General features: G+C 38.1%; 1 protein-coding gene and 1 pseudogene across 40 annotated transcripts in view; one reads left to right on the plus strand and one right to left on the minus strand.

Moving 5' to 3' along the window:
* The window catches only part of SLMAP (sarcolemma associated protein), a 207,738-nt gene that overhangs the window by 116,149 nt on the left and 67,430 nt on the right, over nucleotides 1-24,159 (plus strand). For 16 of the 40 annotated variants that reach the window (XM_066351570.1, XM_066351567.1, XM_066351586.1 and 13 more), the window contains 9 exons: nucleotides 2,671-2,707; nucleotides 6,335-6,397; nucleotides 12,082-12,177; nucleotides 12,412-12,483; nucleotides 14,801-14,941; nucleotides 16,019-16,156; nucleotides 17,179-17,347; nucleotides 17,434-17,484; nucleotides 17,954-18,004. In XM_066351570.1, the coding sequence (XP_066207667.1) occupies nucleotides 2,671-2,707; nucleotides 6,335-6,397; nucleotides 12,082-12,177; nucleotides 12,412-12,483; nucleotides 14,801-14,941; nucleotides 16,019-16,156; nucleotides 17,179-17,347; nucleotides 17,434-17,484; nucleotides 17,954-18,004 (818 nt within the window). Of the gene's footprint in view, nucleotides 1-2,670; nucleotides 2,708-6,334; nucleotides 6,398-12,081; nucleotides 12,178-12,411; nucleotides 12,484-14,800; nucleotides 14,942-16,018; nucleotides 16,157-17,178; nucleotides 17,348-17,433; nucleotides 17,485-17,953; nucleotides 18,005-24,159 lie in introns of those variants that run through there. The other 24 variants (XM_066351577.1, XM_066351589.1, XM_066351603.1 and 21 more) reach the window with 5 other exon arrangements.
* Nucleotides 20,050-20,190, minus strand: LOC136382708 (small nucleolar RNA SNORA33; annotated as a pseudogene).

The following is a 24,159-nucleotide window of genomic DNA, read 5'->3' on the forward strand; positions in this document are numbered from 1 at the left end:
TTGGCTGCGGGAGGGGAAGAGAGAGACAGAGAGGAAGGGGGGGGCGGGGGTGGAGAAGCAAATGGGCGCTTCTCCTATGTGCCCTGGCCGGGAATCGAACCCGGGTCCCCCGCACGCCAGGCCGACGCTCTACCACTGAGCCAACCGGCCAGGGCTCCAAAATAGTTTTTATAAAATACAATTATATATCACTTATAAAATGTTTTTGGTGGGTATTTATTTTTCTGTTTGTTAATAGTTTCATGAGAACAGAAAAATTTGTACTTGGGTCACTAAGAAAACTGGATTTAAAAGCCTTCATTGATACCACTTGTTTCTATTTAGAGTTTTTAAAGTCCATTTCCCTATATGTGCATACTTGCACATAAAAGAATATATACCTGCCTAACCGGTTGTGGCTCAGTGAATATAGTGTTAACCTGGGATGTTGAAGACCCAGGTTCAAAACCCCGAGGTTGCCAGCTTGTGCTCAGGCTCACCAGTTTGAGCACGGGTTCACCAAGTTGAGCATGGGATCATTGATTTAATCCCATGGTCTTTGGCTTAAAGCCCAAGGTTGCTGGATTGAGCAAGTAGTCACTGGCTTGACTGGAGAGTATGGTCAAGGCACATATGAGAAGCAATCAATGAACAACTAAAGTGCCGCAACTATAAGCTGATGCTTCGCATTTCTCCCCATTCCTATCTCTCTCAGTGTGTCTGTCTGTCTCTCTCAAAAAAAAAGAAAAAAAAAAGATGTGGGGATATATAACCAAAATGATCTCTGGCTGCCGGCAGTGGGTAATTTTTATTTATTTCCTTATGCTTCACACACATTTTTCCATAATCAGTATGCATTACCTATATAGTCAGGAAAAAGAAACTTATGTTTTAAAATGTCTGTTCTGTTTTTATTTTTTTAATTTTTTTGTATTTTTCTGAAGTTAGAAGTAGGGAGGCAGTCAGACTCCCGCATGCACCTGACCGGGATCCACCCGGCATGCCCACCAGGAGGCGATGCTCTGCCCATCTAGGGCATTGCCCCATTGAGGCTGGAGCCATTCTAGCACCTGAGGTGGTGTCCATGAAGCCATCCTCAGCGCCCAGGCCAACTTTGCTCCAATGAAGCCTTGCTGTGGGAGAGGAAGAGAGAGAGGAGGGAGAGGGGGAAAGGTAGAGAAGCAGATGGGCTCCTCTCCTGTGTGCCCTGGCCGGGAATCGAACCCAGAACTCCCATACGCCAGGCCGACGCTCTACCACTGAGCCAACTGGCCAGCACTGTCTGTTCTGTTTTTAAATCTTCATTAGGCACCAGCTTTGTTAGTGCCTTCTGATAGGTTCCGATACTAAGGCAAATTGGTTGTAGTGCTAGGGAGCACAGACATAAAATCAAAGAAGGATTATAAGGTCTCAGTTGGAGTCTGTATAGAATATCAAATGTTCAGAAGGGAACTTTTTGCTGGTACCTAATATTCCCCTTTGTTCAGCATTTTAGTGTATTTGTGATTAATTGAATTGAAACAGTTCTTAGGATGTTTGCACTTAGTACAATGAGATCAGAATTGTCATTTCTGTTTTTAAGTCCTGACAGATCAGTTTCTCAGGAACTTACACATGATTAACCCATTAAATCTAGAAATTTTACCCAGTTGACCTGCAAGCTAACCATCACCAGAGCGACCTCTAGGATATGGAGTGATTAGCAACTGGTAGGGGACATGGGTGGCATCATCGTTACTCTTTGATCCCTCTACTCATACAGGACACTGTAAGATAGGAACCCTGGCTTCTTTAGCTGCTGTGTCTCATGGGAGTAGTGGTGTAGTGATCAAGTGCTACTGTGTCCTAGGTACTGATATTAGCACATTTAATACTCAAAATAATCCCAGGGAGTTGGTTTTATAATTAATACCATTGTACGGATGAGGAAACTAAAACCTATAAATTTGCCCAGGATTACACAGCTGGTAAGTAGTTGCCAGGATTACACAGCTGGTAAGTAGAACCATAATTTGGGCTCTGTCAGTATAACTTCTGAGCTTATATGTTTAACTGTTTACACTATACTGCCTATCAGTAGTACTTTATAAGGTCAAAAGACAACACTACCAATTGATACAGTCTGTTTACTGTTTAGTTTTAAAGGGATACACATAAGCTTTCAGTTGTCAATTGTATGAGGGGGCTGATGGATAAAGAAGAGTAGTACTACTGTTCTGATTAGCTAAAGTTGTTCTCCACTAGAACAAGCTTCCAAATTATAGCTTTCTTTTCAGTAATACTTTGCTTTTTAAGACTTTCTGTATAGGAATATTTAATTTGAAAAGAACTTAATTTATATATTCTGAAATTGCACATGGACAATTTAAGGGGTGCTTCTTTTCTGTAAAGAAGTTCTTATGACCAAGGAATTAATCATAACCCTAATTAAGTAGAAGATGCTTACAGGGCATTTAATGCGTTTTGGATTTTGAATTAGTGTTTAGAAATATATTTGTGTGAAAGGGAGGTTTACGTATTATCTTGTTTTCTAAGAATTCTATACATTTAAGAAGGATTAAAAAATAATTATTTTAATCATATGAAGATAATTATATATCGACTTTGGGGTTTAAGATATTCTGCTACTGTCATACTCTGTTTCCTCTATTGTCCGGAAATGAGATAAAAATTCTAAATTTTACTTTTCAGTGTCATCCATGCTCCATTACCAAGTCCTGTTGACAAAGTAAGTTGCTAATGATTATTTTTTCCAAACTGACTCAGCTGTATTGCTTTGGAAAATGTTTCTATTTGTTTTTAATATGTTTTGCCTTGGAGCTTTTTCTTTTTTTGTAACAAATTGATAGCCTTCATATAGCTATATAGTTACTATAGTCTTCTGATCTTTAATATCTGGAAATTTTAGAATGGATGTTTCTTAGGAAAAAGCTTTTGTTATTTCAAGTAAATAGCTGTATAGACTACAATACTTGTTTTGTGCTTAGTCCAAGGTAAGAAGTGTTAATTACTGCTCTTTGTTCTGGAATACAGTCTGTCTAGAAATATTTATTGAATTTTTCTGCCTGGAGAGTTCATGTAACATATACCTTATACATGGGAATAATACAAAAATATGGGCTTATAAAAATTACTCTTTTATTATCCTTAAAGATCTGTTTCAGCCTGATTTTCCCCAAAACTTTGCAATAATTACTTCTTAGAAAATATTTTTTCTTTTGTCCAACAGTAATGGTGCCTTAAACTGTAGATATCATTGTTAAATGATGAGAAAAAAAATCCAAGCATCTTTTGTATCTTTTGACATAACTAAACTACTGGGGAAAATATTTTACTTTTTCTTTTCTTCTTCCATTTGGGTAAAGAATGACAGCCTACTTGAAACTTAAGCTCTCTGTTAGATTCCTTTTTTCTAAAATCTTAATCTTCAGCAATACCAAGAATTATTATAGAAGTAAATGATAGCCTTGTTGATTTAGGACTAACTTTAAAAAATAATGCCACCTCTCTGTCTTATATTAGCATATTAATAAAAGTATACTTCCTGATCTTAATAAAGAATGATTTTATTAATGATCATTAGTAACTTAGTAATGATGTGATCATGAATAAGTTAAGATATAAGGCTTGGGAATGTTGAAGATTTGGGGAAATCTTACAGCAACCTATTAGTGCCCTTCTTTTGTTTGTTGTTTGGAATCATGTCATGGTTTTATATTTCAAACTCGGGAGAAACCCCTTCTAGAAGATAATGTGTTCTTATACGCTTGAATTCTAACCATTTGACTGATTTGTAATATTTAACAACCGCTATTTTTCATCTTTTTCTTCTTAAAACCTACCTATAGTTTAAAGGGGGAGGAGGAACTACCTGCTTACAAAAATTAGAGGATATTTTATAGTTTCCTATTCATTTTGAAATATCCCCTAATTTTTGTGAGCAGTATATTTTCATTGCCTCTGGCCATTGGATTCAGTGTTATATTTCATTGTCCTCTGGTCATTGGATTCAGTGTTATATTTCATTGTCCTGCCTCGCCACATAATCATACATACAAAATTTTGAAGGTGGCTACTTCTGGCACGCTCTCCTCCCAGGAGCATGCCTGTGCCTTTTCCTTCTCCCTCTTCCTCCTCCACAGGCTTGCATCTCCTAAACTCTTATGGAATCCCTTGAGGCTTGCTACTGGGGAAGCAGTGGACAGAGGCAGCTCATCCTGGGCTAAACCTCTGAACTTGTCTCCAAGGCCCTTATTCTCTGGCTTCTCAGTGAGCCAAAGCAGTCCTGCCTAGGCTTTCTGTTGTTGCTTCTTCTATCCAAAGCCCTTGTTCACTGTCTCCAGGTTTAATAAATGTAACCTCAAGATCAAAAAAGAAAAGAGAAAGAAAGATGGTTACTTCTAAATGAATTGTGACTGATTGAAAGGGGGGAAATGTCAATTGATTGATTTAGGAGTTATTATTTCTGGATTAAGAAAAGGCTATATACCTGTTAGATTGACTGCTATTAACAAGACAGGTAATAAAAAGTGTTGGAGAGGTTGTGGAGTAAAAGAACGCTCATTCATTGCTGGTGGGACTATAAACTGGTCCAGCCATTATGGAAGACAGTATGGTGTTTCCTCAAAAAAATAAGAATAGAGCTACCATATGACCCAGATACCCTACAGGATATCTACCCCCAAAACGCAACAACATTGCTATGCAAAGACATATGCACCCCAATGTTCATCTCAGCATTATTTACAGTGGCCAGAAGACATGAAAACAACCAGAGTGTCCCTTGATAGAGGATTCGATAAAGATGGGGTACATACATACAATGGAATACCATTCAGCCATAGGAAATGATGACATATTGCCATTTATAGCAACATGGATGAATCTTGAGAACATTATACTAAGTGAAATAAGTAAATCAGAAAAAACTAAGAACTATATGATCTCACAGGTCAGGGGAAAGGGTGTAAAGAGGAACAAATACGGCCCTGGCCGGTTGGCTCAGTGGTAGAGCGTCGGCCTGGCATGCAGGAGTCCCGGGTTCGATTCCCGGCCAGGACACACAGGAGAAGCGCCCATCTGCTTCTCCACCTCCCCCTCCTTCCTCTCTGTCTCTCTCTTCCCCTCCTGCAGCTGAGGCTCCATTGGAGCAAAAAGATGGCCCGGGCACTGGGGATGGCTCCTTGGCCTCTGCCCCAGGTGCTAGAGTGGCTCTGGTCGCGACAGAGCGACGCCCCGGATGGGCAGAGCATCGCCCCCTGGTGGGCGTGCCAGGTGGATCCTGGTTGGGCGCATGCGGGAGCCTATCTGTCTGCCTCCCCGTTTCCAGCTTCAGGAAATTTAAAAAAAAAAAAAAAAAGAGGAACAAATATACAGTGACGGAAAATGATTTGACTTTGTGTGATGGGCATATAATGCAATCAACAGTTCAAATGCTATAGAAATGTTTACCTGAAACCTATGTACTCTTATTGATCGGTGTCATCCCATTAAATTAAATTTCTAATTAGCTGAGGGGCAGCTCCATGGCCTCTGCCTCAGGCATTAGAATGGCTCCCGCATCCACAGAGCAATGTCCCAGATGGGCAGAGCATTGCCCCCTGGTGGGCATGCTGGGTGGATCCCAGTCAGGCACATGCAGTAGTTTGTCTGACTGCTTCCCAGCTTCTAACTTTGGAAAAAATACAAAAAAAAAGCTGTACAGCTTTTGTGCTATAAGTCTGTGATTTAGTTTACTAAGGAATATTTTCATGAGTAGCACTTGTTTCATCACCCTTCTTATAAATCTCAGTCTAGGTCAGCATGATATAATACCATTTACAAATTCTAGATATGGGGCAGAAATAATTTGAAAACCAAAGGAGCTGGTTAATTTGAAAAATAAGCCTGACCAGGCGGTGGCGCAGTGGATAGAGCGTCGGACTGGGATGCAGAGGACCCGGGTTCGAGACCTCGAGCTCGCTGGCTTGAGCGCGGGCTCATCTGGTTTGAGCAAAAAAGCCCGCCGACTCTAGCAAGGGGTCACTCGGTCTGCTGAAGGCCCACGGTCAAGGCGCATATGAGAAAGCAATCAATGAACAACTAAGGTGTTGCAACGGCGCAATGAAAAACTAATGATTGATGCTTCTCATCTCTCTCCATTCTTGTCTGTCTGTCCCTGTCTATCCCTCTCTCTGACTCACTCTCTGTCTCTGTAAAAAAATTAATTAATTAAAAAAAATCTTAAAAAAAAAAAAGAAAAATAAATTGTATTTTGCATATTTCAGTAAATAGGTATTTTAAGGACTTGGTTTGGTTTTAATGTCTTCTATAAATATTTTGTGTGACTATTGACATTATGTCATTTTGTTTCTAGGTTGCTGCTAACACTCCAAGTATGTACTCTCAGGAACTATTCCAGCTTTCTCAGTATCTACAGGTAAAAGTAAATCTTGAGAATTCTTAGTCGTTTCTTTTGTTTGTTTGTTTTTATTAAATGAGAGGTGGGGAGGCACAGACAGACTCCTACATGCACCCCAACCAGGATCCACTTGACACGTCCACTACCAGGCAATTCTCTGCCTATCTGGGGCCGCTACTCTGTTGTTCAGCAATCAAGCTAGTGCCTAGGCGAGGCTCTGGATCCATCCTCAGCACCAGGGAACAACTTGCTTAAATCAAGCCTTGGTTGCAGGAGGAGAAGAGACAGAGAAAGAGAGAGAGAGAGAGAGAGAGAGAGAAGGGAAATGAATGGAGAGGCAGATGGTCGCTTCTCCTGAGTGCCCTGACTGGGAATTGAACCTGGGACTTCCACATGCCAGGTTGATGCTCTACTGCTGAGCCAACTAGCCAGGACAAGAATTCTTAGTCTTTAAAAGCAAAATTAAACAACTTAGGTTTGATTTTGTTAGTTCACAAATATAGGTTAAAAAATATTGGTTGGAATCAAGTACAAAACAAATATCTTTTCAAAGTAAAAAGATCATTAAAAATAATTCTTATAAAAAAATAATTCTTATGAAGAAAGGATAAAAGGAGTTAGCATTGTTAAGTCTAGAGAAGCTAAAACTCTGTACAAGTGAAATTTTTTTCTTCAAATATGAGGAAATTTTAAAAATTCTTTACATATAGATGAGTTTTAAATAAAGTTAAACCTAGAGAGATGTTGGTTGCTTAGTATGATACTAATAGCAAATAATTATATAGCACTTATATGCTAGACTATAGTCTAACACTTTAATTAGTTCATTTAATACAACAATCCTATAATTGAGAAGCAGGGGGGAGGCAGACAGACTCCTGCATGCACTCAACCAGGATCCACCCGGCATGCCCACCAGGTGGCGATGCTCGGCCCGTCTGGAGCTTTGCTCTGCTGCAATGCAGCCATTCTAGCGCCTGAGGCAGAGGCATGGAGCCATCCTTAGTGCCCAGGCTAACTTTGCTGCAATGGAGCCTTGGCTGCAGGAGGGGAACAGAGAGACAGAGAGAAAGAGGGAGAAGGGTGGAGAAGCAGATGGGCTCTTCTCCTGTGTGCCCTGGCTGGGAATCGAACCCAGGACTTGCACATGCTGGGCCAATGCTCTACCACTGAGCCAACTGGCCAGGGCTTGTATTTTATTCCTATTTTTATAGATGGAGTAATTGAGGGACAGGAAGGTTCAACAATTTACACAAAACCACATACATAGTATGTGGTAGAGTTGGAATTTGAACCCAGTCAGACTTCAGAGCCTCTGCTCTTAAGTACCATGCTATGCTGTTGGATCTATAAAAAGATTAAAAATTTTTTTTTATTTAGAGAGAATGAGACAGAGTCAGGAAGGGAAAGAGATAAGAAACATCAATTCATAATTGCAGTTCTTTAGTTATTCATTGATTACTTCTCGTATGTGCCTTGACCTGGTGGCTCCAGCTGATACAGTGACCTCTTGCTCAAGCCAGTGACCATGGGGTCATGTCTATAATCCCATGTTCAAGCTGGTGAGCCCGCACTCAAGCCAGTGACCTTGGAATTTTGAAGCTGGGTCCTCAACATCCCAGGTCAATGCTCTATCTATTGTGCTACCACCTGGTAAGGCTAAAAAGGTTTCTTAGTAGGGCAAATAATTTAAAATGGAAGTTAATACCATACTTAAAGAGTCAGACAAATCTCTGAAAAGGAAACAAATGCTTTTTTTTCTCTTTTTTTTTTCTTTTCTGGTTTTGGTATGTTGGGGCTGGATTATGGTTCTTATTCTGGTGAGAGAGCATGGTTAAGGAAAACCCTGGATGAGGAATTGAGCAACTGACATTTTTATTTTGGTTTGGCTACTCAATGAGTTCGGTGACCTTAGGTGAGTCATTTTATATGTGTAGGTCTTCAGTTGCCTTTTGTTTAAATCAATAGAACTAAACCAGTGATCCCGGGTCTCTACATTCTTTATAGGAATTAGTCAATAAGAACAGTTCTACCTCAGTTAAGAATGTACACATTCAGGTCCTGGCCGGGTTATTCAGTGATTAGAACGTCATCCAGACTCACTGAGGCCACGGGTTTGATCCCCAGTCAGGGCATATACGAGAAGCAACCAATGAATGCACAACTAAGTGGAACTACAAATTGACACTTCTCTCTCTCCTTCTCTCCCTCTCTCCCTCCTCTCTCCCTCTTCCCTCCTCCCTCCTGCTCCTTCCTCCCCCTTTCTCTCTCTCTTTCTCAAAGCAATGGAAAATAATTTTTTTAATCTTAAAAAAAAAAGAATTTACACATCTATGAAAATAAAAATTATCAGTGTATTAATCAGATTTTATCTTCTACTGGTCATAATATAATGGTACATGGAAAAGCAGCTTTAAACACTTGCAGTTTGATAGAGTTAAAAGCATAGACTGTAGCCAGAATTCCCTGTGGCTTTAACTTCTGACCCATTGGGAAAGTTGTTGAACTCTTTTGTGAGGGTTTTTCTCACCTGTGATATGGATATAGTAATAGCACTTGCCTCACAGGATTGTGAAGAATAAATCAATTAATACATGTAAAGCACTTAAAACAGTACTTGGCACATGAAGTGTATCCTGTAAGTGTTAGTAGTTGTTTACCATTCAGTAGGAAAACACATTAATTGGCCTCAGTCTCTCTTATATAAGAGAGGTGGAAGTAAACTTTGAGGTTAATTTAATCTAACCTTTACTTTAAAAAGCTTTTTCTATTGATTTGAGAGAGAAAGAGGGAAAGGGGGAGAGAAAGAGATAAGCATCAATTCACCCTTCCACTTAGTTGTTCCATTTAATTGTGCCTTCAATGTTTGCTTCTCCTATGTGCCTTGAGTGAGATTGAACTCTGAGCCACTGCTTATCCACTGAGCACCCAGCCAGGGCCTAACCTTCAAATTTTCACATGAGAAATCTGGGGCTCATATAGATAAAATGATTTCCTAATACTATATACATTGTTGTTACTAGTTATCATAGATGGTAAATCTAATGCCCTGAATCACTCCAGTACTCTTTCTAACTTTCTTATCAGTTTTTTGAGTACTCATTGTAGACATACTCTTTCAGTGTTCTTTTATTCTTCAAGAAAAAATTATGCACTGTCTTTTCTTTTCTGCATATATCTTTTTGAATAAAATTCTAAATGTAAATTGTAAATCTTTCAAATAAAAACTGGACTAGATGCAATTCATGCCTTAGAACTAAAAGCCCATTCCTAGAAGTATTAGATTTCTGTTAAGATGTGGTTTATGGAGGTATGAAGATTTACTAAGTGGAGAGTTGAGTTTTGTGTTGTTGTTTTTTTAAGGTGAAATTACACCATCTAGTGGAGGTAGTGGTTGTTTAGAGAGGTTTTTTTTGTTTTTTTGTTTGGTATTTTTCCGAAGTTAGAAGTAGGGAGGCAGTCAGACAGACTCCCACATGCGCCCAACCGGGATCCACCCAGCATGCCCACCTGGGGGCGATGCTCTGCTTATCTGGGGCATTGCTCCATTGCGACGGGAGCTGTTCTAGCGCCTGAGGCAGAGGCCATGGAGCCGTCCTCAGCACTCAGGCCAACTTTTTGCTCCAAAGGAGCCTTAGCTACGGAAGGGGAAAAAGAGAGAGAGAAAGGAGAGGGAGAAGGGTGGAGAAGCAGATGGGCGCTTCTCCTGTGTGCCCTGACTGGGAATTGAACCCAGGACTTCCACATGCCAGGCCAACGCTCTACTGCTGAGCCAACTGGCCAGGGCCTCAAGGTTTTGTTTTTAAGTAAAATTTCTTGCAGCGTGAGTATAATTTCCTGAATATTGGGAGTGTTTTAGAAGTTTAAATAAATCTGGCATTTAATCTCTTTAAGTATAAGCTGTGTTTTAATGTGGGTTCTGGGCAGGATGGCTTTTTATTAGGTTTTTTAATATATTCTTTTGGAGTTATATTAAAAACAATGCCTCTAAATCTAATTAGACCAGATTTTTCCTAACCATTATTTTCCAAGGATGTGGAGAGCAATAAGTGCATGCTTTAAAACTCAAGTACTGTGTTTGAAGCATATACTTCTCTGTTGAGGTGGCTCAGAGGTATTAGAGTAGGAACTATTCTTTTTCAGGTAACAACAGAAATAGAAGAAGTGAAATTAAAGATGTGCCAAAACCACAATTGTGTGAGCATTTTCACTTTGACTTCCAGTAAAGGAGACCCTCTTAACAGCTATCAGATGTTAACAAGTGACCTAGCAATAAGGCCTTAATCACCAATGTCCTTCTCTGTAAAAGTATTTCTTTGCAGCTGCCAATAGTTATATTACTCCTTGATCCTTAGTTACATTGAACTAGTACTTGGAGTCTTACTTATTTTTGGCATATCGAATTGCTGCTAAGTGATATACAGTCACAGAATCAAAACACCTGAAAATACAATAGGCTTTGAGAGTGAAGCAGTTTCTCTTTTTGTAAACAGTGTATGTACTGTGTGTATATATATAAAATTTTGCACAGGAAAAATTAAGATATTTTTATTTTAGCTGTCATATCTGTGCAGCTAAGCCATTAAAAAGTATTTGTATATGACCAGTCGTGGTGCAGTGGATAGAACGTCAGACTGAGACATGGAGGACCCAGGTCGAAATCCCGAGGTCACTGGCTTGAGCGCGGGCTCACCAGCTTGAGTGCGGGGTCGCTGGCTTGAGCCCAGAGGTCTCTGACTTGAAGCCCAAGGTCACTGGCTTGAGCAAGGGGTCACTTGGTCTGCTGCAGCCCCCCAGTCAAGGCATATATGAGAAAGCAATCGAAGAACAACTAAGGTGCCGCAACAACGAGTTGATGCTTTTCATCTCTCTCGCTTCCTGTCGGCCTGGCCCTATCTGTTCCTCTCTCTGACTCTCTCTGTCTCTGTCAAAAAAGAAATAAAGAAGTATTTGTTACACACCAGATTGTTTTGGTTTAGTTTGGAATGAAATTGATTAGCTTGTTCTGAGATGGATTGATTTTTATAAAGTTCAAGATTAAAACATTTGTTAGATTCTTCTACTCTAAGTGTTTATTTTTAACTCTTGTTTTCTGTTATGGGGAAGTTGCAGCTAGAGCACCCCTAATAATAGTAGTTACAGCCAAAATGAGGCCAGCGTGATGTGGCTTATATATATTTTACAAAGTAGATTTATCAAGTTTAAAAGTAAGATACAGCCTGACCAGGCAGTGTTGCAGTGGATAGAGCGTCGGACTGGGATGCGGAAGACCCAGGTTCGAGACCCCAAGGTTGCCAGCTTGAGCACAGACTCATCTGGTTTGAGCAAAGCTCACCAGCTTGGACCCAAGGTCGCTGGCTCGAGCAAGGGGTTACTTGGTCTGCTGTAGCCCCACGGTCAAGGCACACATGAGAAAGCAATCAATCAACAACTAAGGTGTTGCAACGAAAAACTAATGATTGGTGCTTCTCATCTCTCTTTGTTCCTGTCTGTCCCTATCTATCCCTCTCTCTGACTCTCTCTGTCTCTGTAAAATAAATAAATAAATAAATAAATAAATAAATGAATGAATGAATGAATGAATGTAAGATACAAAGTGGAATGTAATATGAGAGAATTTTCAGAATGTGCTAAAAATTGATTACTTTTCAAAGGAATCATGCTGAGTTAATTAGAATTTCTTTTGTAACTTGTAATATTAGGAGGCCTTACATCGAGAACAGATGTTGGAGCAGAAGTTAGCTACACTTCAGCGGCTACTAGCCATCACCCAAGAGGCTTCTGATACCAGTTGGCAGGTATTCTGGTTACCTTTATTTTTAAGAAACATTTAACCATAGTTTAATATTCCTTAGATGTTGATTAAACTAAAACTAAAATTTTGTAGCAAGCAAAAGCAAAGTTTTTTTAGCATTTTACACTGGATATTGGTCAGTTTTATGGTTTTCTCTTTTTTTAGCAGTAGCAACCTTCTTGATATATTATTTTTCATTACTCTGGGACTTTATTTATATTTGACTTTTCTTTAACAGGCTTTAATAGATGAAGATAGACTCTTATCACGGTTAGAAGTTATGGGAAACCAATTACAGGCATGCTCCAAAGTAGGTATTAATCTAAAGTACATAAAGAAAAATGCATAGTTTTTTAATGTAGCTTCATTTCTTTGACTGTCATTTTGAGTACATGCTACAACATTTCACCATTCTTTTTCATCTTTTGTCATTATAGGAAATTTCAAACATACATGTACGTAGAAAGAACTGTATAGTGAATATCCATGTACAACTTTTTGTCTTTTTCTATCACAGTTGATATTTGTTGGAGAATTTGGGTCATTTGTTCTCTATAATTTATGTCAATCTGGATTGTTATTTAAACATTCTTGTAACTTCCCCTCTCACACCATAAATTGATAGTTTGACCTGAGGATTTGATATGACTTAAGTTCAGTTTATTTACTTTTCTTTTTCTTCTTAAATGAGAGGTGGGGAGGCATTGAGGTCGGGTGTGCCCCGACCAGGATCTACCTGGCAAGCTGTGTACTGGGTGATTCTCTGCCCGTCTAGAGCTGTTGCTCCATTTCTCAGCAACTGAGCTATTTTAGCACCTGGTGTAGGTCATGGAGCCATCCTCAGTGCCCAGGGCCAGTTTGCTGCAACCAAGCCATGGCTGCTGGAGGGGAAGAGAGAGATAGAGAGAAGGAAGAGGAGGAGGGGTGGAAAAGCAGATGGTCGTTTCTCCTGTGTGCCATGACCAGGAATCAAACCCAGTACATCCACACACCAGGCCGACACTCTGCTACTGAGCCAACTAGCCCAGGTCTCATTTAATTTTTTGCCAACACACTTCATGAATGGTATTGTGTACTTTCATCAGGAGGTACCATAATGTCTAGTTCTCTTTCTTATTGAGATATTAGCAGTTGTTGATAGTCCTTGCCTAGATCCACTATTTCATTAACCCTTTTGAGTAGAATGAACATTCATGTATGCTCTCATGCTTCCTGACCATCCAGAGTAAAAAAAAAAAAATTATTTTAAAAATGTGTAAGGCTTGCCCTGGCTGGCTGGCTCAGTGGTAGAGCGTCAGCTCGGTGTGTGGATGTCCCAGGTTTGATTCCGGTCAGGGCACACAGGAGAAGCACCCATCTATTCTCCACCCTTCCCCCTCTCCTTTTTCTCCCTCTCTTCCCCTCCCACAGCCAAGGCTTCATTGGAGCAAAGTTGGCCCAGGCGCTGAGGATGGCTCCACGGCCTCCGCCTCAGGCTCTAGAATGGCTCTGGTTGCAACAGAACAACATCCCAGATGGGCAGAGCATTGCCCCCTGGTGGGCATACTGGGTGGATCCTGGTTGGGCACATGCGGGAGTCTGTCTCTCTGCCTCCCCACTTCTCACTTAAGAAAAATACAAAAAAAAAAGTGTGTAAGGCAACATTAAAAAAAGGCAAATGTATGTTCTTCTTGTTTCCATAAATTGGTTATCAAACAAACATGATTTTAAGTTAATGAAACTGGAACTGGAACTAATTTCATTTTTTGAAAACAAAACTAGCATGAAAAAAACTCACTACTCAAATGGTTAAGGGTTATGAAAATGGTGATGTAAGTTCATCATTCTTTCATTTATTAGCTGAATTACTTGTATAAGAAAAACTTCTCATAAACCGTTTGGTTACCCTGAGGTACATTTTCTTTAGGAAAAGCAGAATAAGTGATTTTCTCTCTTTATTTACTAAATTTCAAAATAATGAATTGGTTTCTTCTTATCTACCAAAGAACAACCAAGAACTGTTTCTTCCTCCCAACTTAAATTTAAATATATTTGGTCTTGTTTCAACCTATTGTATTTGTTTTTCTTATTGATGCTGAAATTATCCCATCTTTGATCCATGGAAACTTCTGTATGTTGGCACATGAGTCCTTTTGGAAGAACCCTAGCAGACTTCAATAGCTTCCTTCTATCAGATAAGACAAGATATTCCAGGTTCATCTTTTATATTTCCTGCCTCAGACTTAGAATCAACTTTTCCCATGGTGTTCTTATTCCTTTTGGTTAATCATTGTTTTAAAATGGTAGGGCCCTTTAAAGGTAATAGATTATTTTTGTCCACAAATGTAAATATTGTGGATTGCAAAGAATATGAAAAATAGAAGAAATAATTCATTTTGTATATTTGAGACAAATTCTCAATTTCCTTTGACTTTTTTTTTCTATTGGAAGTATGAATTAATATAGTTGTGAAGGCATAATTTAACTAACGCATCTTTTCAATGCAGCTTCAATTAATACAGGGTCAGCATCATTTGTGTTTGGAGGTATCAATACAATTTAAAGAGCATCATAATATGTTATTTTTTCAAATGGTAAATACTTTTAAAAATAACTTGGCTATAATTATAAATATCTTTTAATCCTAGAATCAAACAGAAGACAGTTTACGGAAGGAACTCATAGCATTACAGGAGGATAAACACAACTATGAGATGACAGCCAAAGAGTCCCTGAGGCGGGTTCTTCAGGAGAAAATTGAAGTGGTTAGAAAACTTTCAGAAGTTGAGGTATTTCGATTTAACAAATATTAAATAGTATGATTTTTTTAATTTTAGCATAAAATGCTAATATTTCAGGACATTTTAAACTTGGGTATTATTATACAGGTAGGAAATATTTTTTGTCTGTCAGATGGGAAGGAGCAGTATGCTGTTTTCATTGTCAGAAATTCCAACATAAGCAACATCACTGTGTGAGTCCTGGTGCTTATGGTTCCTAGTCAGTGATTGTGGAAAGAAAGTCTAACCAGGGCATCTTACTATTTGCACTCTGCTTAGGATTCATCCTCCACACAATGGGTTGTGATATGTGCTAGGGAATTGCTTCCCATCACCTTAGTTTGCTTTTCTTCCAGTTAAGAATAGTCAGTATAAGGCAGATAATTTACACTAATTATTCTTCCTTTACCCATTCCCTAGAGAGGAGAACTGTGTCTTAACTTTAAAGGTTCAAAGGGGGAGATTATCTTTAAGATCCTTTCTAAGTCTATTACAAACAAAATATGATTCTCATTGCTTTAAAAACAACCTTATTGATAACACAGGTCAATTCCTTTGAACCAATGTAGAATTACCACAGAAGTTATCTGTTAACTGAATTTAGTTTAAATGCCTGTTGTAAAATAAATAGTAAACATACCTTCATAATGGGATAGTTTCTATAATAGCCCCATCCCATAGTGACTGATTCACTGTCATGCCATTAACTTGACATACAAGGAAAGAAAGTTGCTAATTGTTTTATAATTTTGTTATTAAATGGATTACTGCATATTATTAAATTGCTTTCAGGAATTGATAGGCTTAAAATATTTTTAAGACTAAATAATATGTACATTGGCCTTTTAAAAGTATAATTATATAAAGTTAGTATTCTCTCCTCTCTGTCCCTGTTTTGTTTGTGTTTTTTTAAATTCTTAGTTGTATTTATGTTTTAGCATGTACCTGGAATAAATTGAAATTTTTGTTATTTAACTCAGACTTAAATGAAGTTCAGGGCAGATGCTGATTTAGAACAGCCCACGGCGTTTTACATTTAGAATGTGCATTTATTCTAAATCAATTACCTGTAAACTTGAATTGCAGCGAAGTCTGAGTAATACTGAAGATGAATGTACCCACCTGAAAGAAATGAATGAACGGACTCAGGAAGAATTAAGAGAATTAGCCAATAAATATAATGGAGCAGTTAATGAAATTAAAGATTTATCTGATAAATTGAAGGTATGTATTTACTCAATCTGAAAATATATTAAGTTAATTGACCCTAACACACTGGATAGCTTAAGAATTGGTATTGCTGAACAGTTGCTGATGTAAAATTTGGTAATGGTTGAAATTTATAGTAAAAGTAAGGTGCTTATATTCCATTTAGCCCAAACTCCATTGCCATAGGCATAGATAATTGAAAGTCTATAAAAGCTGTCATAGTTTCTCTGGATGGAAATAAATAGTCAGTACATCACAATGGGCAGTGAAACTCAAGATTTTCAGACTTTTATATTTTTAACTTCGATCTGCTTATCTATAGGCAGGCCCAAGGGCAAGGCCGAGCTGTTAGTGCTGATCAAGCCCTGGAAGAACCTTGGAGTGATCTGCTTTAACCTTGTAGTTTCCTAGGGATGCTTTTGCCTGTGCTTCATCTTCAGCTCTCTGTAGCTGTAGGACATGTAGGGTGAGGACAGATCATACAAGTTGTCCTTTAAATGTTATAAGTTATATTTTAGAACTTGTAAACTAATTGCAGCAATAGTAATTTCAAGGGAAAAACCTTACTTCCCTCTTTAAAAAATCTGTTTTCGTTTGACCACTTGATTTCTATACTGAGGCCTGCTTGCTTGCCACAAGTTTTTTTCTCCTAGGTGTTGAAGACATGCCCAGTGCGGATCACTTTTGACATCATTTTGATATTTATAAATATGTTCTGTAATATTGAATAGTCTCCTTAGAAGTTTCGTGAGTAAAAGCAGTTTTGATTTAGGTATCTTAAAACAAGGTTAGGTTTTGCCTGACCTGTGGTGGTACCTGGAACGCTGAGGTCAATGGTTTGAAACCCTGTGCTAGCCTGGTCAAGGCACATATGACAAGCAACAAGCAAGCAATGAACACCTAAAGCAAAGCAACTATGAGTTGATACTTCTCACATGGCCTCCCCACCCCCATAAAATCAATAAAATAAAATTTTAAAAAATAAAACAAGGTCAGGTTTTATTAAATAACTGAATTTTCTATTTGTTTTTCAACAGGTAGCAGAGGGAAAACAAGAGGAAATCCAACAGAAAGGACAAGCTGAGAAAAAGGAATTACAGCATAAAATAGATGAAATGGAAGAAAAAGAACAGGAGCTCCAGGCAAAAATAGAAGCTTTACAAGCTGATAATGACTTCACCAATGAAAGGCTAACAGCTCTACAAGGTAAATTAGCTAATTCAGAAATTGATTTAATTTGATTTTTTTCTTTTTATCTGTGAAATATCTTTTTCTTGGACTTTTATTTACAGTACGGTTAGAACATCTTCAGGAGAAAACTCTTAAAGAATGCAACAGCTTAGGTAGGTGTCATCAAGTTTCTTAATTAAAACTGAATTTTATCATTAAACTTTTGATGTTTACTACCTCACATAGGTATGAAGTATCTATACTCTTTCATAAAATTTGCTTTAAAATATGCTTGATTTCCACCAGTGGGCACCATTGTTTAGTCCTTTGAGATGAATGGAATTTCTGCATCTGAGACATTACACTAGAGATATTTAAATGAGAAAAATACATGGATAGCAGGGTCTTTTTTTGTTTGTTTGTTTGTTTGTTTTGAGAGTCATTGGAAGACTACTAAACAGTTGTAGTCTTTCTCTGTGTTGAGAGAAGATGGCAAGTTGAACACTTCTTATAAAAATAAATGTAAAGTATTCTATGCAGTGTTAATGAAAGTAGGAATACGAAATGCCATGGTTTCACTTGAGACCAGGTTTAAAGCAATACTTTCTTTGATCAGGCAATGATACACTGTCTTAATCCTAGGGATACAAGTTGATGACTTCTTACCTAAAATAAATGGGAGCACAGAAAAAGGTAGTGTAAAAAACTTAAATATTTTTCTTTCATAATATCCTTTTATTATTTAAGCAGAATAGAGAGGTCAGGGTTTTAAGGTTTTAAGTGTTTGGAATAAAAAGCATGCAGTTCACTGACCACTGAATCCCTTTGTTTTATTATTCTTAATGTTATAATCTATGGTTCAATATCCTTTGTTATATATGGAAATTACGATTATTCAAATAATAAGAAAATAATATAGCTTTTTCTCCACTACAGTTTTCAAAGAACTATACTTTTCTTTCACCAAATACTGCTTCCTGGGGATAATTGGCCTCCATTTTTCATATTTGTGCCCCAGCCAAGAGTTTACTTACCATCCCTTTGAGCCCTTGGCATGTCGTAGAAACTGCTTTCTTATTCGTTTGTTTCAGAGATCAGAGAAAACAGGGTCAGTCATTTCTGCCATCTGAAAAATCCTTTATTAGTTCTTGGCACTATGATCCTACCTTGGGGATAGTTCGGGTTATCTCTTGCCAAAAATCTGTAGCCACTGTTGGTGTTCCTACTACTACGTGAGGTACTTTTTCCCAATGGCTTCTAAATTCCTTCAGTCATGAAGATACCTACACACTTTTCCCCCTTCCCTATCCATCCAACATTAAATGAGTACCAAATATGTGCCAGATTCTGCATTAGATGTTTGGAGTACAATATGAATAAAACTTTTTTCTGTTTGCAAATCTATATGCCTCTCAGCTCAGTTTTTATATAAAAGCCAGTGGAAGATAAATGGTTGATACCCAGAACAATTTACTAAATATTTTTTTTCCATGTATCGGGATATTTTTATAGTTCTCAGGCACAGCCAAACTCTGATAAAGTTAGGAAGTACTTTGTGTTTGTTTTGTTTTTATTTGATTGGTTTTTAATCAAAGTACTGGCAAAATATACTCAAGTAATTGTGTATATGTAAGCCGCAAGATCAAGACCTAATATTGAATATATAATGAATTTTGAAACTAAATTTTTAAAAAATTTCTTTAATCATTGTTATTTGACTATTCTATATATGTTTTGTAAAGTACATTGACATTTTAAAATTTTAGTTTGCTTGAGTTCCAATTTGAGAATTTTTAAAGGTGTAGTTTATATTCATTGTACCAATATTACTAATTTCTGTTTCATAAGTATATTTAGAAAACATATATAAAATGAGTTAATTCTCCTCTTCTAAAAGCTTTTCATCCTTAAATGAATTTATATTTTCTGTTATTATTTTGCCTTTTTATTCTCTTTCTGGCATGTATACTTTTTATTCAAATTCTTTACTCTTTTGATATGAGTATGAATTCCTTCAGTTGAGAGAATCCTTTTATATATACTGAACCATCTTTATACTATTTAGAGTTGTCAAATTACTGCCTAAATTTTTTTTGCCAGTTCTAATAGATGTATATAAGCTAGTTTTAGACAGCTCCTTGACTTAGGACTGAATAAGATATTTTGGCTACTTTGAGATATTCCTTGATATAATTATTTTCCCTTTTCTGATATGTTTGCTTTTTTAGTGGTGATAAATTGAGTAGTGTGACAGTGACTAATAAAACATTTTTAAAGAAACTGGGTATTAAATATCTGGATATGCACAAAACCTTCATATACCAGAGTTAGTTACAGAGAGGATTTTGGAATAAGATGAATCTATTCTGAATCATTTGTGATAAAATAATAAGCCAGTTATCAAGTATTCCAATATTACCAAAGTTTATAGCCATAATGGGCTATCAGATATGATTTTAACTAAAATTACCCTTTAAATAGTAGAAAGACAACCAAGTATAATATAATAGAATATTTCAAAAATGTCTGGAGATGTTAAGATTAAAACTTCTCCAGTAAACTCCATTTTTGAAATTAAATCTAACATAGCTGTTATAAATACAGGTTTGTACTGTAAAATTTTAAATATCTTATTAATAAGCATAATTTGAATATATTTGCATTTGAATTGAATATATTAGAGGGTATAAAAGAGCACTAATACAAATATTAAGAGAGCCACATATGTAATTTTTTTTTCTTATAGCCATTTTCAAGGACCTTAATGACTTCACTGTCTTTAAGGCTCGTAACTTGGCTTTACTATGGCCAGCTTTCTCTAAAATTCTGAAGAAACACAAGGGTCACATACGTAATTTAAAAGATTTTGGTCCTGGCTGGGTGGCTTGGTAGATAGTCATTCTGGCATGCTGAGGTTGCGAGTTCAATCCCTGGTCAGGGCACATATAAAAAGCAACCAATGAGTGCACAACTAAATGAAACATCTAAGTGGAATGATGAGTTGATATCTCTCTCTCTCTTTCTCTTTCTCTCTCCCTCTTTCTCCCTCTCCCTCTCTCCCTCCTGCCCTTTCTCCCTTCATTTCTCTTCTTCTCTTTCTCTCTCTCAAATCAATGGAAAACTTAAATCTTTTTTGATCACTACATTGAAAATATAAAAAGAAACAGGTAAAACTTTAATACTGTATTTTAGTAAAACAGTTAATTTAACCCACTATATCCAAAATGTTATTTTAACATTAAAAGATTATAAATGAAGTATTTAATATTCTCTTTTCCTTAATAAGTATTTGAAGTCAGTCTATATTTTATTTATAGCACATCTCTCTTTTTAAGAGCTTAGCAGCCATATGTAACTAATGGCTACTATATTGGACGACACATACAGAAAATCAAACTTTATCGGAAACTCTATGGATAAATAAAATGCATTTTAAGTATTGTGGTTCTCTATTATGGTTCTGTATCTGTCTTTTTCTTTATATTTCTACAGTCCTATTTAGTATCATAGACATACTACCCACCCACCCACCCCCACACTTCTTTCAGATTTTCAGTGACATCTTCTATAGTTTTGGCCAAGTGAGTTCCCAAGGACAGGAAATCAAGTAAAGTATTTTTTCTTTTTTTTTTAGAGAGAAGGCAGAGACAGGAAGGGAGAGAGATGAGAAGCATCAGTCGTAGTTGCATCACTTTAGTTATTCATTGATTACTTCTCATACATGCCTTGACCCCGGCGGGGGGGTTTCCAGGTGAGCCAGTGACCCCTTGCTCAAGCCAGCAACCTTTGGGCTCAAGCCTGCAACCATGGGATCATGTCTATGATCCCATACTCAAGCCAGTGACTCCATGCTTAAGCTCTGGCAACCTAGGGAGTTTTGACCTGGGACCTAAGTGTCCCACATTGATGTGCTATCCACTGTCAGACACCATCCGTCAGGCAGGTAATGGAATATTAAAAGTGTCATTGTTCAAAGTATATTATCTGAAAGACATTTCTCTATGTGTCTCAGGAGATGCCTTTGTGGAAATCATAGATATATTTATCTTTTCATATTAATCTTGTATGTTACCTAAACTGGTACAGTAAACATTTTAATGAAGAATCCTAGTATTTTTTTTTTCAATTTTATAAAATTTATTTATTCATTTTAGAGAAGAGAGACAGAGAGAGAGAGAAGGGGGGAGGAGCAGGAAGCATCAACTCCCCTATGTGCCTTGACTGAGTAAGCCCAGGGTTTTGAACTGGTGACCTCAGCGTTCCAGGTCGACGCTTGATCCACTGCGCCACCACAGGTCAGGCCAAATCCTGGTATTAAAGTCAGTAGATAAAAGGGTGATTTTTTTGGTTTAGTGACAGATGGTGGAATTACCTGAATTAATAAATGTCATCTGGCCCTGGCCGGTTGGCTCAGTGGTAGAGCGTCGGCCTGGTGTGCAGAAGTCCCGGGTTCAATTCCCAGCCAGGGCACACAGAAGAGAAGCGCATATCTGCTTCTCCACCCCTCCTCCTCTCCTTCCTCTCTGTCTCTCTCTTCCCCTCCCGCAGCCAAGGTTCCATTGGAGCAAAAGATGGCCCGGGCGCTGGGGATGGCTCCTTGGCCTCTGCCCCAGGCGCTAGAGTGGCTCTGGTCGTGACAGAGCGACGCCCTGGATGGGCAGAGCATCGCCCCCTGGTGGGCGTGCCTGGTGGATCCCGGTCGGGTGCATGTGGGAGTCTGACTGCCTCCCCATTTCCAGCTTCAGAAAAATACAAAAAAATAAAAAATAAATGTCATCTAAGGTCCTGTGGTATTCATTTGAAATTTGGTTTCAAATAAGTTTTATCAAGTCCTTTAGTTAGGTTAAGATTTGGTTTCAAGTGAGTTTTTATATTTAACAATGTTTGTATAGTTTAGTTCTAAAAATGTTATAACTTAGATAGGATTTATGTAAAACAAGTTTTTTTCTTAACTATTTTAGTAGTACGAACATTCATGTACGTTTTTGTGCCTCCTGACCATCTAGAGTACGATCGATTTATTTTTAAAATGTGTAACATTAAAAAAAGGCAAATGTATGTTCTTCTTATTTCCATAAGTTGATTATCAAACAAACATCATTTTAAGTTACTAAAACTGTAACTGGAACTAATTTCATTTTTTGAAAAAAACTCACTTGCGAGGGTCAGCGAGCATGAAAAAAACTCACTATTCAAAGGGTTAAGATTTTATTTATTGATGTTACAGACAGAAGGGAGAGAGAGAGAAATGGGGGGGAGCGGGAAACATCAACTCCTAGTTGCTTCTTGTATGTGCCTTGACCAAGCAAGCCTAGGGTTTTGAACTGGAGACCTCAGCATTCCAGGTTGGCGCTTAATCCACTGCACCACCACAGATCAGGCTGAAACAAGTTTGTTTGTTTATTTATTTATTTATTTATTTTGTATTTTTCTGAAGCTAGAAGCAGAGAGGCCGTCAGACTCCCGCATGCGCCCGAGCAAGATCCACCCGGCATCCCCGCCAGGGGGCGATTATTGGTCTGTTGTGGCTGGAGCCATTCTAGCGCCTGAGGCAGAGGCCATGGAGCTGTCCTCAGCACCCAGGCGAACTCTGCTCCAATGGAGCCTTGGCTGCGGCTGCGGCTGCGGGAGGGGAAGAGAGACAGAGAGAAAGGAAAGGGGGAAGGGTGGAGAAGCAGATGGGCTCTTCTCCTGTGTGCCCTTACTGGGAATGAACCCGGGACTTACACACGCCAGGCTGACGCTCTACCGCTGAGCCAACCAGCCAGGGCCCAAAACAAATATTTTTATCTTAGTAATTACTACTGAGTTGAGGGCTCCTGTTTGGACTTTTTTGGCTCCAATTGGCAAATGCTATTTATTTGATTATTTTTAAATTTCAATTTTCTGTTGCAGTTTTTTTTCTTTTGGGGGCTATATTATATCTCTGTTCTAAGTATGTAATGCCTTGGTCTCTAGAACATGACCTTTCTTTCCATGTTTCTGACTTATACTGGTGACGACTGTAGACTGGAGGCTCTGCACATGTGTAACTAGATAAAGGACAATGATGGATTTGATTATGAAAATGAAAAAGAAGACTTATCAGTAAGGATGTCAAGAGAGGCTGACAAGTGACCAGATTAGGGATGCCAGCTTCTTAAGCAAAGTTGAGATGAAGAGGGGTAGGGTGGATTGAGATGGAGAAGAGAAAAAAGACCTTTACAGAGGAGTACTAACTCATTGTTCTCTTTGACAGGTTTTAGTGCTTTCACACTTTCCAGAGAGTCATCGTATTAGAGTATATTTTTAAGACTTGAACTTCCTAACTCTATTTGGTAGTTTTGAAAGATACAAGTATGTAATTGAAGGATGTTATCCAAATTTAGAAATTAACTCTTTGACAAACTCAAGATCATTATAGTAAAGGGGCTAAAATTTTTATTAAACTACTGTTATATTTTAATTCTCTAAACCCATTAAAAAATAAAAAAATTTTGTTTGACCTAAGAAAAACCATTTACCAAGCTCTTATTTTAAAATGTGCAGGCACTAATTTTAATTATGTGGACAGAGATAAACAATGTAGTATTTTGATAGTATATGAAGTACAGATTAAGTGACTCAAAGGGAAGACTGAGAAATGAAAGTGTAAAATTGAAATATTGCATCATTTTCTTTTCTTTTTTTTTGTGTATTTTTCTGAAGCTGGAAACGGGGAGAGACAGACAGACTCCCGCATGCGCCTGACCCGGATCCACCCGGCACGCCCACCAGGGGCGAAGCTCTGCCCACCAGGGCAGAGACCAGAGTCCCTCTTGCGCCTGGGGCAGAGGCCAAGGAGCCATCCCCAGCGCCCGGGCCATCTT

Source organism: Saccopteryx leptura, chromosome 10, assembly GCF_036850995.1.
Source record: "Saccopteryx leptura isolate mSacLep1 chromosome 10, mSacLep1_pri_phased_curated, whole genome shotgun sequence".
NCBI classification, from domain to species: domain Eukaryota; kingdom Metazoa; phylum Chordata; class Mammalia; order Chiroptera; family Emballonuridae; genus Saccopteryx; species Saccopteryx leptura.